The sequence below is a fragment of the Amblyomma americanum genome, chromosome 10 (assembly GCF_052857255.1).
Source record: "Amblyomma americanum isolate KBUSLIRL-KWMA chromosome 10, ASM5285725v1, whole genome shotgun sequence".
NCBI lineage: Eukaryota > Metazoa > Arthropoda > Arachnida > Ixodida > Ixodidae > Amblyomma > Amblyomma americanum.
Window position 1 is genome coordinate 49,133,493 of NC_135506.1, and position 16,355 is coordinate 49,149,847.

At 44.2% G+C, this 16,355-nt stretch overlaps 1 protein-coding gene across 1 annotated transcript; it reads left to right on the forward strand.

The window, feature by feature from the left end:
• The first annotated feature begins 932 nt into the window (after nt 1-932).
• Nucleotides 933-10,587, forward strand: LOC144107735 (uncharacterized). Its single transcript, XM_077640887.1, has 5 exons — nt 933-1,087; nt 5,261-5,399; nt 7,800-7,933; nt 8,854-8,959; nt 10,334-10,587. The coding sequence occupies exons 1-5, from the start codon at nt 1,012-1,014 to the stop codon at nt 10,554-10,556; spliced, it is 678 nt and encodes a 225-aa protein (XP_077497013.1). The 5' UTR covers nt 933-1,011; the 3' UTR covers nt 10,557-10,587.
• Nucleotides 10,588-16,355: the final 5,768 nt, after the last annotated feature.

Consider the following 16,355-nt stretch of genomic DNA (forward strand, 5'->3'; position numbering starts at 1 on the left):
GAAGGAAGGTTCGGACATTGTCCGAGCGTCAGGTGTTGCTCACACCATTAGTCAGTAACTGGAACGCTTTCATAAAGGCTAGAGGAAAGCTCTCCCTAATATTTCATTCTCATTACGGACCAAATGAGTTAAGTAATCTGAAGAAAAGCTTCCAACAAAACAAGATAAGGATTTTTGCTTTGCATACGTCAGTATACCGAACAATTCCTGCACCATTACTTGTATTTTTGTATCCTCGCCCATTAACAGAGCAAAAGATCCTCGGTCCGTGGCCACAGCAGTCGACTGCCCTCAAGACATACAAGGAACTCTTTGCCTACTTGAGTGCGACTGGATTGAGTGACAAATTGTGACACCGTTGTGCTTGTGTGTGTGTTATGCCTTTTTTTCCTTCTCTCTTCCTCCTTTTAGTCCCTTAATCCCTCTTCCCCAGTGCAGGGTAGCCAACCGGAACCCCTTTCTGGTTAACATCCCTGCCTTTCCCTCCTCCTCTTTATCTATCTATCTTCTCATTTTCTTATTACTTTCATTTTGCGCAACCAGAAATAAAGAATAAACAGTCTTCCCTCAATACTTCGTACTTCCGAAACATGCAGGGCACGCCTCCATGCGAATTCTCGCTAACTCAACCAGTTTTCCCGGCATACCTTGCACACTGCGCGTACGCACGAACCTCGTCACAGCCGCTACAGGATGCTGTGACGAGGGACATGCTTATGTGTAGCGGCCGTGGAAACGTACAGCGGAAGACGTGCACAGAGCCCGGGTCCAGCTATGTAGTATGCGTGCTTCGGCGACCGGTAAGTACAGTTCCTACAGGACGAGACAGTTCCGCTCCGCGGTCGCCTGCGCCGCGTCGTCGACAGCGTATGACGTCAGCGGGGACGACAGAGGAAGCGCCCCCTGTGTCGTTGTCGCTGCCGGTAGCATCGCATATATTGACGCCCAGAACGCGGCCGGAACACAGAGAACACATCGACAGTACGCGATCGACAACGCCCCGTCGCAGCCATGGAATCGTACGCATCGAGAACGCTGTTCGTCTGCGCTCTTTCGCTACGTGCTCTTCTGCTCGTCGTTGGACAAGGTGAGCTTCGCAATGCATGCTGGCGACGATTTCACTTAGATTGGCTTGGCGCTGTAATTTGCCGACTGTTAAGCGTCGCAGTCGCTCCGAAGGTAGTTTTAAGACCGACCTGCAAACAACGAGGCTTTCAGCACAAAGTTTTCTGATTTTCAGCACGGCTGCCTGTATGGGCGAGATAGGACTACTTGTACGCATGAGTCTGGCGTTCAAATACCGTGCTACCTTAGCGATACCAGGAGCAGTCAGAATATAATAGGCGCAGCAAAGGGACGACGTTTCCAGTGTGTACAGTCGGCAGCAAAAGTTAGCGGTATGATTGTGTTAGGGAGCAAATTTCTGGTAGTGCCGCCTTCCAGTCAGTCGGCCTGGTATCATATTAGCAGTGGGTAAAGGATCCGTGTCTCTTCGTACTTGAAGAGATCTCAGGCAGTTAGCTCGTGTGAGTTTCCCAAGAATACACTGTTTCAGCACACAGGCATCCTGTCAATTTTAACTATCGATATTATCGGTAGTATTTTAGCTATCGACAATATGCGACCATGGACCTGACCAGAAACTGCTGCTAGAAAATATGCGCTACGCCACGATGAAATTTAACCAGAAGTCTAGTGTCTGAACGTGATCGAATTAACGATAAATAAGTGGCTTAAATAGAAGAAGGAAAAAGATAGGCAACAAGGATCGTTGCAAATGAGATTTGGCAAACTATGTTTGAAATTTATGGAACAACGGGTAGGTATTCTTCATACTTAGTGCCGCCGCAAACTCTTTTCAACCTTGGTTAAGATGCTGACGAGGCGGGAACTAAGTCCAGTTATCATAGCTTAATCAGGAAGTGGGAAGCGAATGTACATTGTGCCGTACACTGATTCCAGGGATGGTGACTGCTATATACTGGACGATGTTTGAAGCGAAGTCGGAAATTTTGACATTTCACCTGAAATTTTAACAATGAAACGCAAGAAAGAAATATACGCTTGTTTCTCGGTTTAGTCCTTCTGTAGTTAAGATCTGCCTTCACACATCTGCTGAGTTATAGTACCCGTACAGAAGAAAGATATGCTTCATTACACTAAATGTCGTCGAACTTCTTACATGACTTTTTCGTCACTGCTGCGATGATAACTGGGTAGGTTTTCCAGGAATTTTAGGAATACTTTGGAAGCGGTGAGAAATGTAAATAGGTTGTTTCAGTAATTATTTCCCCAAATAAAATATCTTTATCGCAGAAACTGTTTCATAAGGACTAGTCAAAATATATGTTGACTATCAAGGGAAGGGTGTCTTCAGTGGCGAAGCCATGGCCCTTTTTTGTCAGCCCTTCGCGCACATACTCGAAAATTTGCGATGAAGGAAACAAATAACAGTTCGTGACAAAATCCACTGGTCGGAACAGGATGGCTGGTGCGTTTCTGGTGCCTGTTGAAGCTGTCCATAACCGTAACTGCCGACGGAATGGCTGAGGGGGCGAGTCGAGATGCAGCGACTTACTCGAAAAGAGCAGTCTTCCTACCCAGAGAGGAAATAATACGTAGGCTCACTTTTACTGCTCGTAACGATCACGTCAAGAAATTTCTAGATGCACGTGTGGAACTTTTTCTTTACGTCCTTGCAGGCTTGAGGTTAACTGGGGCACTTAAATGTAGAAGACCGACAGTTTCCTCGTAACCTGGAACATGCAGCTTTTTCGGAACTTAAGGCGCCTTTGTAAGGAGATTCGCACAAATAAAGCTCTAATCCCATCTGCTAAGTGCCGGCTTGGTATTTATTAGCTTTTGAAGATCGGAAGCAAAATGTTTGAAGGAACGACTCTCATGGCGAGAACTGATCGATAGAGAAAAAAAAATTGCCGTTCCTAGCAGCCGTGTCACAACTTTGTGTTTATTTGTATTCAACGTGCTAAAATATAGCCCCAACTTCGAAGGAAAAAAAATGTTTAAGCTCAGATGCTTGCTTCTTTCTCAACATGCAATGTTTCAAATACAGCTTTTGTTTCGCCAAATTGAGAAAAGCTCGATGACTAGTGGTGTTTCGCGAATAGGGGAAGTGGTATGTAAAATAAAATTAATATTTTACAGATAGACATTTCCGAGACTTCTCGGTTACATCAAAATATTGAATACAAAGTTATTCATTGCTCCAGTTTTTCCGGTTTTAAATGTATTTAGGCGGTCATGACGTAAAGGGGCGCATAACACACATAAAAATGAATTCACCAAGGAAGACAAAGTGGCGACAAGTAGCAATTTGTGCAAAAGCATTACGATGACGCCCTCGCGAAAGTATTTCTAACGTTGAATAAAAATAATCCCGGCCGATCGCTAGTGATATCCGCGCAGAGAAAATATGCGAGGAAATAATGACACGTTAGTGCTACGAGCCTATTTACTTGGGGCGCGTGTTGGCAAACGGCGCTTTCAGATAAATAGGAGCTACGCCTGGGTGGATCCGAATCACCGGGACCCGTCACGCGCTGTCGGGTCACTCGCGCAGAGATCCGCTCACTCGAAACCATTCAGCAGTTACACCGGCACCTTTCTCGGGTTCATTGGTTTGGTTTCGTCTATGAAAACAGGTAGTCGCTCGACCACAAACGTAGCCGGGGAGATGCGGCTCTTCGCTTTCGACAGGGTTAACCAGAGCTAAACCACTAGCAATTTTTTTTTCTTACACTATTACGATTCTTTCGAATTAAATGTTCGCTGATTAATACTAGCCTTCGTGTCGCTTAAAGCATGGATGGCGTTGCTGTATCTAATAAATACGTAGGGAGCTGTGATGTAAGTACACCAGGTGTTGCAAGATAAGAAGGCTGGGGGTGAAAGCTGAGGGTGAAAGCTGGGGTTTGAAAGCACTTGGGAATTACTCCGCTTTATGCTGTGTTATCAAGTTGAAGTATATAACCACATTTTCTACCTTCTCTGTGTAGACTAGACAAACCAGGATTGTAGAAATGTCTTATCTGGAGGAAGTTTACAAGCTGATCTTATAACTCAAAGCTCAGGACGATACCAAACTTACAGCGAAAGGGAAGTCAATAAGAAAGGATAAAGCGAGTGGGGACAAGAATGCAAAAAGGCAGACGTCGCGACACCCACTCACAAAGAGTAAAAATGTCCTCAAAGTATATAGTTTCGTAGTTGCATCCAACTTCCAATCCAAAAGCAATGTTTCTGGAAACTTGCTAAAGTGACGGCAAGCTTAAAAGCGCTTAAGACAGTATAATCTATTATTCGTCTTTCGTGGGGACCTTGAGCTTCGAGGGTTTTTGCTTAGGGTGGTACATGAGGGCAACAAACGGCTATTAGGCCGAATACAAAAGACAGCAAGCAAATGAAAACAAGGTTTTTTTTAATTTATTATCAGTCGGACCTCTTGATGCTAAGAAGGGAATAGTTCTTGCCTTTTCAACGCTATATCTTGCCCGAGAATATTTTTTTCCCCTGTAGCCAGTGTTTCATTCGGTATTTTTGTTTCCTTTCAAACTCGAGCTATAAATTCTTTAGTGTTTGGCTAGACGTGAATATTTATTTATTTGTATGATAGCTCAGGAGGACCGAAATGCTTGTTGCTAAACTTTATGCAGAAATAAAAAAGACGTTACAGATCAAATATAGAAAATGTCATCACAATGATCGCTGCATGCAGACGTCATCAACATTTATTACTGCGGATTCAGAAAGACGGCCCGAGTATTTGAGACAAAGACGTAATAAAATGCCTGGCTTGGCATGACTGAACATATACTCCCAGTCGATCAATGCGTACCGACGTGTAAGTGGGATAGACAGTACCTGTTTTTGAGAATTGAATTATTATGATATATACATGATAATATAAGCATAACAGAGGTGCTTTTCTACTTTATGCGGGACATTATAAAAAGAATCCAGTTTTTTTTTGCTGCAAATTAAGACCAACAAGAAAAAATTGAAATTATAAGAAGTGGTGCAAGCTATCGAACAGTTTCTAGTTCGGCAAGAAAAAAAAACATGGCAGCATTAGGGTCCTAACAGGAGCTGCATCTCACAGTTTTGTATTTCATTGTGCTCTATTTTTTGTATTTTGTTCCATATACTTGGGTGAACCGGACTACTTGTACTGAACTTTGTACACGTTTCGTAGTTTCACGCCTGGCATGTTTTTCAACGGCGTTGTTTGCATTTCGTGCAGGTCCACCGGACACAGGAGTGTGTAACGCGGGAAATGTGTTCATCTGTTACCAAGAATACAGCTCGGTGCTGTTTCGGCCGCAGCTGATTCCAGGACCGGACGGTGCCTACAACGAGACAGCTTACAGCGAAGCCTGCAGGTAGGTCGGAGCAATGTGCCTCTGGGACCTGTCTCTCAAAGGAAACTTAAGTCGCGAGTCCAACTTACACTTAGTAAGGCAGAAACTTGGGCTAGTTGAATATTGTTTGAACTCATATTTTCTAGCGCTTAGTGACAACAGAATATTTTCTAGCGCTTAGTGACAACAGAATATTTTATAGCGCTTAGTGACAACAGAATATTTCCTAGCGCTTAGTGACAAGAGAATATTTTCTAGCGCTTAGTGACAAGAGAATATTTTCTAGCGCTTAGTGACAAGAGAATATTTTCTAGCGCTTAGTGACAACAGAATATTTTCTAGCGCTTAGTGACAACAGAATATTTTCTAGCGCTCAGTGACAACAGAATATTTTCTAGCGCTTAGTGACAACAAAATATTTTCTAGCGCTTAGTAGCAACAGAATATTTCCTAGCGCTTAGTGACAACAGAATATTTTCTAGCGCTTAGTGACAACAGAATATTTCCTAGCGCTTAGTGACAAGAGAATATTTTCTAGCGCTTAGTGACAAGAGAATATTTTCTAGCGCTTAGTGACAAGAGAATATTTTCTAGCGCTTAGTGACAAGAGAATATTTTCTAGCGCTTAGTGACAACAGAATATTTTCTAGCGCTTAGTGACAACAGAATATTTTCTAGCGCTCAGTGACAACAGAATATTTTCTAGCGCTTAGTGACAACAGAATATTTTCTAGCGGTTAGTGACAACAGAATATTTTCTAGCGCTTAGTGACAACAAAATATTTTCTAGCGCTCATATTTTCTAGCGCTTGGCAACAGAATCCATATTGGCGGGAGGGGAATCTCGCGGTGCACTGCAAACGCTGTCTCATCGAACGGTACCCTGGCGACCCTGACCCTGTACCCTGCACACCAATCTTGCATGAAACAAGCATTCTAGGAACACTAAAAACGCAATCGGAACGGGAAATTTTCGAAGCTATGGGCATTGATAAAGAAGGTTCAAAATGTGTCAGCACCCCATCTGTTTATCTATCAAAAAAAGAATTGTTGTTCTTGAAACGTGGCGTTGCTACTGCGCGTGTGTGAATATCAGCAATTGAGATGTCTTATATTGAATGTTTTTTCGAATAAACGACAGTTGAAGACTAGCGTACGTCCTGTGTATTTGTGTTCTTGTCCCTTGTGTTCACTGAGCGCTAGAAAATAAAAGTTCCAACTTACACATTCCCGCTCAACATTTTTATAAAGCAGAACTTAGCCAATTATTACGCCATTTTACACGAAGTTACGCAGGTTTAACGTCCCAAAGCGACTCAAGCCATGAGGAACGCCGTACAGTGAAGGGCTCCGGAAGTTTCGACCACCTGAGGTTCATTTACGCGCACTGACATTACACAGCACACGAGCCTCTAGAATTTCGCCTCCATCGAAACTCGACCACCGCGGCCTGGATCGAACCCGCGTCTTTCGGGTCAGCAGCGGAGCGCCGTAACCACTGAGCCACCGCGGCGGCTAAAACGTGTATTCGTCAAGCAGACATTTATTTAATGATCTTAGCTCAAATATGATTTCCGAGAATTGCAGAACTGTAGAACTTGGGAACATTCGTATTTACTTTTGGCAATTCCGTTTATCTCTCTCTCCCTAAAAAAAAGAACACGAGAAGATTTTAAAATCATATTTCTTAGTAAAGCATTTACATTATTTAAAAAATGGCGTCTTAGCACTTTAATTAAAACGCTGAATCAGTTATGAGTTTTTCGGAACTCATAAACAACATAAGAATGCGTCACATAAGCTATTCAGGTAGCTTTTTCAATGTTGCGGTGGGTAGTTCTAACCGGTTAGATTTTTTTTGTTACAAAATCGGAGAAGTTTACAAGGGAACCTTCAAGATGTTCATTGAGGTCTGAGATATTGAGCAGGTGAGAAGGAACAGAACCTTGATATGTAAATTAAAGTTTGTTTGCATTAGTTTCTAAAATATAAATCTCGCCTTGCTGTGCAGCGACTCGCATAAAGCAAGCTGAGACACTTGTAAAAAATATTTGTTTGCTTTAAGTTATGTATAGACAGGGTCGGTGGGGCTGAAGGTTCTCTTCAAGGCTGGCAGGGTCATTACCATGGGCGCGTTGTGTCTATACAGGGGCTCTGTCCAGCCATGGAAGCGAAACATTTCTCTGTCTCCTCTTTATACGCATTACAAAAAAATACAAAATGTGGAAGACACTGGCGAAGGTAAAAAGGCAAAAAGCACATTTCTTCCACCACATGTAAACTGTGGCTAATTACTTGTTTCTATAGCTGTGACTCAAACCTGTGGTCATCATAGCCTGATTGCTTGTTGCCATGGTTTCATTCCGATTGTGCCTCATATCTGATTCCGAATGCGTTTGCATGCTTTTTTTTTTCAAACAGCGCCTTCACGCCCGTGTCCCCTTGCCAGAACGGCATCGGCAACTGCCCCAAAGAGTTCAAAGACCAGTTCGTGCGCTCTGAAGAAGGCTACCAAGCGATCAGGGACATCGCGTGCAACTCGGAATCCCTCCAAGGTAAGGCATTCCACGCGGTTGGTGTACATTGTATTGTGTACTGTTCTATTAACATTTACAGCGTTTCTGTTCGCTCATCATATTACTTCTGCTGGCGCTTGTACTTTGTTTTACAAGTTTTGTACTGTTTGTGTTTGTATTATGTTATGCTGAACTGTACATCTTCGCAACAAGTGGTTTATATGAATTGGTGAAAAGGAGTAGCCAGAGCCGCTATGTGGCACCAACCTCTCTTTTCTTGTTCATGTAAATGAAAAAAAAACAGAAGAACAGTATTTACGATTCCTTGAGGTTTCTGCAAAATGGAATAGAAAATTATCACAGCCTGTAAACTGTAGCGATACTATTCTGCAGACTTCTATTCTAAGTTCGGAAGGAACTGTCTCGACATGTGTTTTAGCTGCACGCTAGAACTTTGAAGATATTCCACAGCTAAGCTGTAAAAACTTGAAACTAACATTAATAAGGTGGATTGCTGCGCTAGATGGTACGTGTCCTTGTCCGTGTGTCTCTTCGTTGCTGTTGCTTCTTCTCTGCTTGAGTTTGTTATTAACTGAAGCTAACATTACTGGTTGATGTTGTTTTGCTAAGAAAGGAATAACACAGCCGGCTATGACGCCTTGGGAGCCGAAACGTTTTGATAAATCTTGAAAACATTAGTAATAAAGGCAGCGAATCTCCTCACACAAAAGTTGCGGACAAGAAAATGACCCATTCGATGAAGAAACGACAAAAGTTCAGGTCTTGAATATATAGTTCGCAATCAAGTTTTTATTCGAGCAACTTTCTTTCTCAGCCCTCTGGTCGCAAAACGTTAAGACAGTTAATAATAACGGTTACAAGGTCTCTTTTTGAAGATGCCCACTTTTGACACAACGCTCTACTGTAACTGTGCTCCTGTGCTTTCCCACAAAACGCAGCGCTCGTGAGAATCTCGGTGTGTCTCCCCAAAGACCGGATGGATAAGTGCGTGGACAGTCCCAGCAAGCCTGCACCGGGAACGAACCCTCGGGAATACTTTTGCAAGTAAGTGCAGTACGTTTAAGGTACTTGCTGGACCTTAGTGCCGCAACCGTATATGCAGCTGCCGCCGGATTTAACTCGAACACGCACGGTGCTTGCCACTTATATATACGTCTTCCTCAAGCCACTCTCTGGCTGGAAAGAGTGAACGTTGGCTATTCATGGAAAGGTTTCGTTTTCGGGAGGGGGGGGGGGGGGGGCTGCCTTAGTTTAATTATTTTTCCTTCTTTGCATTTATTCGACAACGAAGAAAAGTTTATCGAGTTTTATTCCCAGTAAAAATCGATTCTTTCACTTCTGTGGCTGTGTTCTTGTTTGTTCCACAGCAAATTACGCAAGCATGGAGTAAAAATAGAACATTTTCCTGCAGAAAATGTTTCAGATTTATTTTGTTGACACTGGGAAAGACACTGTGAACTCCGTCACGAAGTTAATGCAAGTGTGCTTTAGCCTCACTTGCGTGCGGCAATAAAATTCACCAACGTCATCAAAGTTGTGCAAACGGTGTGGGGTGGTGACACGCATATTTTTGTTATTTTTGTAGTCTGTAGATTGTATAAGGTCCATTTTAAGTTCAAGCAGGCTCTCTGTCGTTAGAATGCGAGGATCAATCGATATAGGCCAGCTTCAAATTGTCGCAGTGTCTCTTGAAACGTTTATTGATTTGTTTTGCATTTATTTTTACATTCTATGCTTTACACATTGCGACCTTATTTCAGTTATCGATCGGCAACGGCCATTGCACTTCTGTGGTACCCGTTGCACATTACAAGCCTCGCCTGACCTCCCATAATCTTCTAGGAACATTTAAATTTGACCATCACGTGTTCAGTATTAAGCCCGGAAAGCTCAGGATGTGTCAACAATAGACAAAAAAAAAACTGGAAGGGACATTGAAGCTCCGCCTTAATGGCATGACGCGATTGCGTTAATGGGTTAATGCCCGTACATGCGGAGTTGGTCATTCTCTAATTTACGTTCATAGGCCCCAGGGAGTCCTCATGGCAACCCTGGCACAGTGGCGCAGCGGTTAAGCGATGCGCCATTGCGTTGCGATGGCAGGTGCTGCCACCGGTGCGGCTTTTGAGGTCCAGGTTGCTCCTCCCGTAGCAACCTATGGCGACCAATAGTCAATTTAACTTCCACCTGCCATGACGGTCAGTTTGCTCACAATTCGGTGTACAGGTGGCCCACCTTCCACCTAGGTTCCTTCTTTGGGCATTTTTCGCGGATTTTTCGCTCACGACCAACGACGCCGACGCATGCTTTTCTGCGACACCGACTCCTTAACGCTATCGCGTTAAAGCGCGGCGGTTTAGGCGTAAAATGGCGGCCATATGCAATACCCAAACACTTCCCTCTTCCACCTGTCTCCAGGTTCTCCCAGGGCTCTCTCAGGTGCGTCGACGACGTCTCGAAGGAGTGCAAGCACCCGTACGAGCAGGAAAAGGCGATCTTCAAGCGATACTTCTCCGCAGTGTCCAACGTGTTCCTGTGCGACGCCATCGCCAACGGGGCGGGGACCATCACGGCATCGCAGGCGTTCATTTTCGGAGCACTAGGACTCATTCTCACGGGGCGGGCAACGGCGAAGTCATAATAAACGTTTTTTTTTCTTCCTAACGGTGCCTTCGAGTGTATATTCCCTTTTGCCGTCTTTGTTTGCAACAAAACAGAATGCAACGAAAGCAAACTAGCCTTAAAGTTGCGTCAGCTTATGGGAGGCTGAATAAAGATGAACCAAAGCTAAACCGTGTCTAAGCGTGCTTAACAGAGCTTTTTCTCTGTACATCCTGGCGTAGCTGAGTTGAGCCAGAGCCACTTTTATAAACACATGAACCCGCGAAGAAAACCTTGAGCGAACCGGGTTGGCACTAGACTTCAGCCGGCAGCTTCCGGCCGCTAATCTCGATGTTGTTGTTATTGTTGTTAGCCAATCAAAAGATGGCACATACCCGCACTGGAGAATCGGCCAAGAATCGGATGACTGTTCACCTGTATTAAGGTAATTAAGATGAGAAGCACGCCGGAAGGCATCACCGGAGGATTCTTCCTCATGAACAGAAAAGGGGTGAAAGTTTTGACTTCAAAATTAGCAATAATAATAACAATAATAATAATAATAATAATAATAATAATAATAATAATAATAATAATAATAATAATAATAATAATAATAATAATAATAATAAATCTTTATTTTTCGGTGCCCAGGAACAACCCAAAGGTCTTGGTGCTGGTACACCATTCACACGCACAAAATGTAAATTTGTCTTCCACAAAGGAAGACACTCAGGGGAGGTAATGCAGCAGTCAAAGCGATAGAAAAAAATACATAAACTAGGCGTGACAGCAAGCATGAAGCAAAAAAGTGAAAACAAGAAAACAGCGAGAACAGCGGTAAATGAAAACAGCTAGAACAGGCAACAGACATATAAACAACTAATGAAACAATAAACGAAGAGAATGAACACAAGAACGACCGATAACAGCCAAGTACAGCATATAGCAAAATACAAACAAGAATAAAGCCAATACTAATATGAACGAATAAGAAACCTCTGAAATACAAGCTAGAAATACAATCATACACAATAAGAAACGTAATTAGTGAACGCGTTACAGACAATCAGGCGTGAGTATACAGTATTAAAGAAATAATATTAATTAAAACAAGTACACGTGATGAACAATTAAGAAGAAAAAAAAACAATATAATACCGGTGCAAATGCACAAGTGTGGTAAAGACAAAATGCATGAAAGGGGAGGTTATGTATGAGAAAAAGAGTGCTCAAAGTGGAACGTCACGGACATCCAATATAAAGGAAGGGAGAGAATTTTCGAATATATCAAGGTGAGGACAAAGAGAATTAAACAACTTTTGCATTCTGTCCAGAGGGGAGAGGGAGTGCAGGAGCGCAGAAACTTGGAAGGGTCTGAATTCCCTTATGCTCTTTCGCGGTACACGCAAAAGGATACGCGCTAGGAGCTGAGGGCATAGAATGTGACCATGAAGAAGTTTATACAAGAAAATTATATCTGCCCTCACGCGACGGCAGCTAAGAGAAGGAAGCTGCAGTGAGTTACTCCGTCTGGGACGAGAGCTGGAAGTTTTGCAAGAAAACCGATGTTGAAATATGCGTAAAAACTTTTGCTGAACTCTGTCGATTTTTTCACAGTTCGACTGGCAAGTGCCGTTCCAAACAACAGACGCATATTCCAAAAGCGGCAAGCATATGGAGAGGTAGAGCTTTAAGAAAGGAAGTGGGGCTCGAAACTCTCTCGAAAGCCTGCAGATGAAGCCGAGTGTACGCATAGCCCGTAGAGCAATGCGTTTTGTATGAGAGGAGAAGCTGAGGCTACGGTCGAAAAGTACGCCGAGGTCATTAATTTCATCAACCCTGGGCAGCGGCCTACCATTCACAGAATAAGAGTAGAGAAGACTGTGCGTTTTACGCGTAAATGAGACAACCTTGGTTTTAGATGAATTGAGAGTGAGCCCATTCTTCAAGCACCAATCAGAGAAGGCGGATATGTCCGATTGCAATGACAAGCAATCGTGAAGAGTATGTATTGCCTTGAACATTTTTATATCGTCCGCATAAAGGAGAAACGAGGAGTTTTTGACCACGGAGGAAACGTCATTGATAAAAACAGAGAACAGAAGCGGGCCTAATACCGAGCCCTGAGGAACTCCGCTGGTTGGAGTGTAAACAAATGAGGTCTCTCCATTTACACTGACAAAGCAGGACCGATCAAGAAGATAGTTGCGTAGGAGGGCTACAATTGAAACGTCGATTTCAAACAGCAGAAGCTTTTGAAGAAGTAATGAGTGAGTGAAAACGTCGAAAGCTTTGCTCAAATCACAGTACACAGCGTCTACCTGACTCCTCTGAAGAACTTCAGCTGATGTATACGTCATAAAAGTCACAAGGTTAGTTGTAGTAGAACGACCTTTTATGAAACCATGCTGATTATGTATGATTACATGTTTGAGGTGGAAGGAAAGTACTTTGTGCAAAGTTAGTTCAAAAAGCTTAGAGGTTGCACAAAGAAGAGAAATGGGGCGGTAGTTCGAAACATCAGATTTGTTTCCTGATTTGAACACAGGGAAAACACGCGCCGTTTTCCACACGCGGGGAAAGGCAGAATTTTTCAAACAGTTATTAAATATCGTGGTTAAAACAGGGACGAAGGTACTATTGAAGGCTTTTATTATGGCGGCTGGAATGCCATCAGGACCAGGGGACAAAGATGGTTTCAAACACTTAAGACTCTCACTTACTAACTTCTCGTCGAGAAGAACGGAATTATGTGCGCCAGCTGGAAGGCATACGGAATCGCAACGTGGAGATTTGTACACGGAGGAAAAGTGTTGAGCAAAGCCGTCAGCGACATTCCGAATTTCATTCCCATGAGAGTCAACTAAGTGAATATGACTATCAGATTTATTCGAACGCTTGCGAACGTATCGCCAGAATTCAGTAGGATGACTAGAGGCACTATTCTCTAAATATTCAAGATCGGACTCATGATCCCGCTTGTACAGGCGTTTGCAAAGGGAACGCAAGCGGCGAAATTCATCTGCCCATGTATCCAGCCCAGGGCGTTTCGCTTTATGGTGGGCCCGCTCCTTAAGTTTCAGCGCTGTTCTAAGTTCCTTGGAAAACCAGAACGGAAACTTGCTGCGAGTAGGAGTGTGCAGAGGTATGTACTGGCGCATACCATTGAGAACTATTTCAGTGAGGCGGCTGACTTGTTCGTCAACATCGCTGATTTCGTTTAAAACGGACCAGTCGACAGAAGAGAAAAAACCGAAGAGACCAACATAGTCGCCAAGTGCGTAAGCGAAACGGGGGGAGTTCCCCGCACGATTTGAATTAGCAGAAGGTGGGACAGAAACCGAAGCCGTTATTAGAATTGGAGGATGAAATTTGTCACAGCGAGTAAGTGAGATGTCAGATGTCGAGACACGAACATTTTCAAAATTAGATAAACAAATGTCAAGAACATTACCACAACAGTTTTCAATTAAATTGTGTTGCTGCAAGGTGTTAAAAGCTGTGAAATCTAAAAGCCGGTTGCACTTACTAACTACATAATGATTGTTGTGAGAATATGTAAAGGTATTCCAGTTAATACCTGGAGTATTAAAATCCCCTAAAATGAGTAGTTTGTGCTTGCTATGAGAAGTGATAACATATTCGATAGAATGTAGTACATCATCGTAGGCAGAAGGAGGCAGATTAGGGGAAATGTAGAAAGCTGCCAATAAAAGTTTTTGATGTCGAGTTAAAGTGAGCTCTAACCAGACAGATTCTTCGATGGTTTCCAGGTCAGAACGCCGAACGCACTGCACGGAACTGTCAATAGCAATGAGCACTCCCCCTCCCTTTTGTTTTGAAGCTGATTTAGGGCGGTCACTTCGAAAAACAGAATAGTTATTAGGAAAGAAGTCACCTGAGTTAACTTCGCTAGACAGCCAAGTCTCAGTAATTACAACAGCCGAATAACAAGAGGCTAATACATTGGAAAAAAATACAGGTCCCTTAGTCCGAAGACCTCGGGCATTTTGGTAATATATATCCAAGTTAGGGTTGACAACGATCAACCGTCAGCTCGGAAGGATGCAACATACCATCCAGAAGCTTTCCACGGAAAGCCTTGAAGATGCAGCCCGTAGGCCACATCGAAGGGTCAACAAGTTGATCGTAAAATTCCGCGCTGACTGTGAGGTAGAAGGACGAGTAAGAGTCATATTTCGTTTTCAACTGCCGGCAGGAAAGGGGGGTGACGTTCACGGACTTCAGATGGTTCGTCAGATCAGCCGACGTTGTCTCAGGGCACAGCTTGGAGACGAAAATAGCCTTCGGGCGCTTCTGAGGTCTGGCGACGTTCAGACTGGATGGGCTCGACGAGCCAGTGATGGCTGGGCTTCGGTGCTTCTTCTGCGCCTCAGGCGAATTAACTATAAATGGGGGAACAGATACAGAAGTCGGGCAGGTGGCCAAATCAACGGGTGCCATCCCACAGTGAAGGGCAGCAGAGTAGCTCTTGGATGGCTGGAACATACGGGAAGGACTGCTCGCGGACAGGGGCTCGACGAAAGGCGGATCACGCTGCGATGAAGCAGAGCGCCTCGCAAGCTCCTCGCGTAGGCTGCGAACGTCAGCCCGCAGAGAGGCAACGACCTCGGCCTGGAGAGCGAGCGCCCGCGAGTTGTCACCACGAAGGCGCTCATTCTCCTCCCGCAGCTGGGAGGAGAGCCCGAAGCGAGGCAAGCGCACCGTCAGGTTCGCCCGTCGGGGAGGAAGCGAGGGAACCGGTCGGGTCGGTCGGGTGATGGGGCTGGTGGGCCGTGGAAGAAAAGAATGCAGCCGCTGACACGCCACCGTCGCTAGGCTTAGCACAGCCGCAAGACGACAAACACAGATTGCACATGAATGGTCGCGAGCCGGACTTCAAAAGCTGCAGCTCGTCGTCACTCCAAGTGACACACTTTTTTGTTGCAGTCGGCACAACGAAAAAACTGCTGCTTACCAAAAAACGGGCGGGAGCACAGCACACATTCGTCCTTACTGGGCGCCATGTTGATGATAATAATAATAATAATAACAATAATAATAATAATAATAATAATAATATTATAAAGAGGAACTGCATGGAACAAAATTATTAAGCCAAAATATAATAATTGAGACGAAAGAAAATTTTGTAAGCCTTAGCATGGCAGTCGGTGAGATTCTAGCAGGAATTTTAGAACAGCAGTACAAACAGATCTGTGGCTGAACCCGAATGTGGTGGCACCAAATGATGGCAAGAGCGGGGTGCTTAAACTAAGGCCAAGGGTCCGCAAGGGCTCCTCAAGCCCTTCTTCTCAAAGAGGTGTATCGATGGTTTTGTGTTATCGTAGTTCTTACAGCCCCGTTTTTTTCTTCATTACTTTCTCTCCCGCCAGGGCAGGCACGCGGCGCTGCTGTGCCGCCCTGGAACACTTACTTGAGGTCCCTTTCGAACCCGCGCTTAATCGATCGGCGATTTCCGTCTGTCGTAATAGGTATCGTGAAAACATTGAAGTCTGGAAAGATGCCTGCAAGAAATAAGCGGATTCATTTATTCTGACCTTCGCAAGCTATCTTCGAATGGGTTATGTTTCGCGGGCTAGATGCTGTATAATGAATTCTAGGCGTAATTAGGTTCTTGGGAGGATCGCTTTGCGAACCGCAAATGTCCTGGTGCCGAACAAAAGTTGTTGTTGACATCTGGAGGAATGGCACATGCCCACAGTGGCGGATTGGCCAGGGTGCCTTGCACATTCAAACATATCAGTGGAAGATGGAGTTTATTCTGAGCAGCGTCTTAACGGGAGCAGGGCCAACAGCAGTCGCAGCTCAGCTA

Bases quoted from the DNA above. Each gene is read 5' to 3' on its own strand.
- LOC144107735 (XM_077640887.1), top strand. From the start codon at position 1,012: ATGGAATCGTACGCATCGAGAACGCTGTTCGTCTGCGCTCTTTCGCTA. The intron at 1,088-5,260 runs GTGAGCTTCGCA...CATTTCGTGCAG, and splicing joins TCTGCTCGTCGTTGGACAAG to GTCCACCGGACACAGGAGTG. The intron at 5,400-7,799 runs GTAGGTCGGAGC...TTTTTCAAACAG, and splicing joins GCTTACAGCGAAGCCTGCAG to CGCCTTCACGCCCGTGTCCC.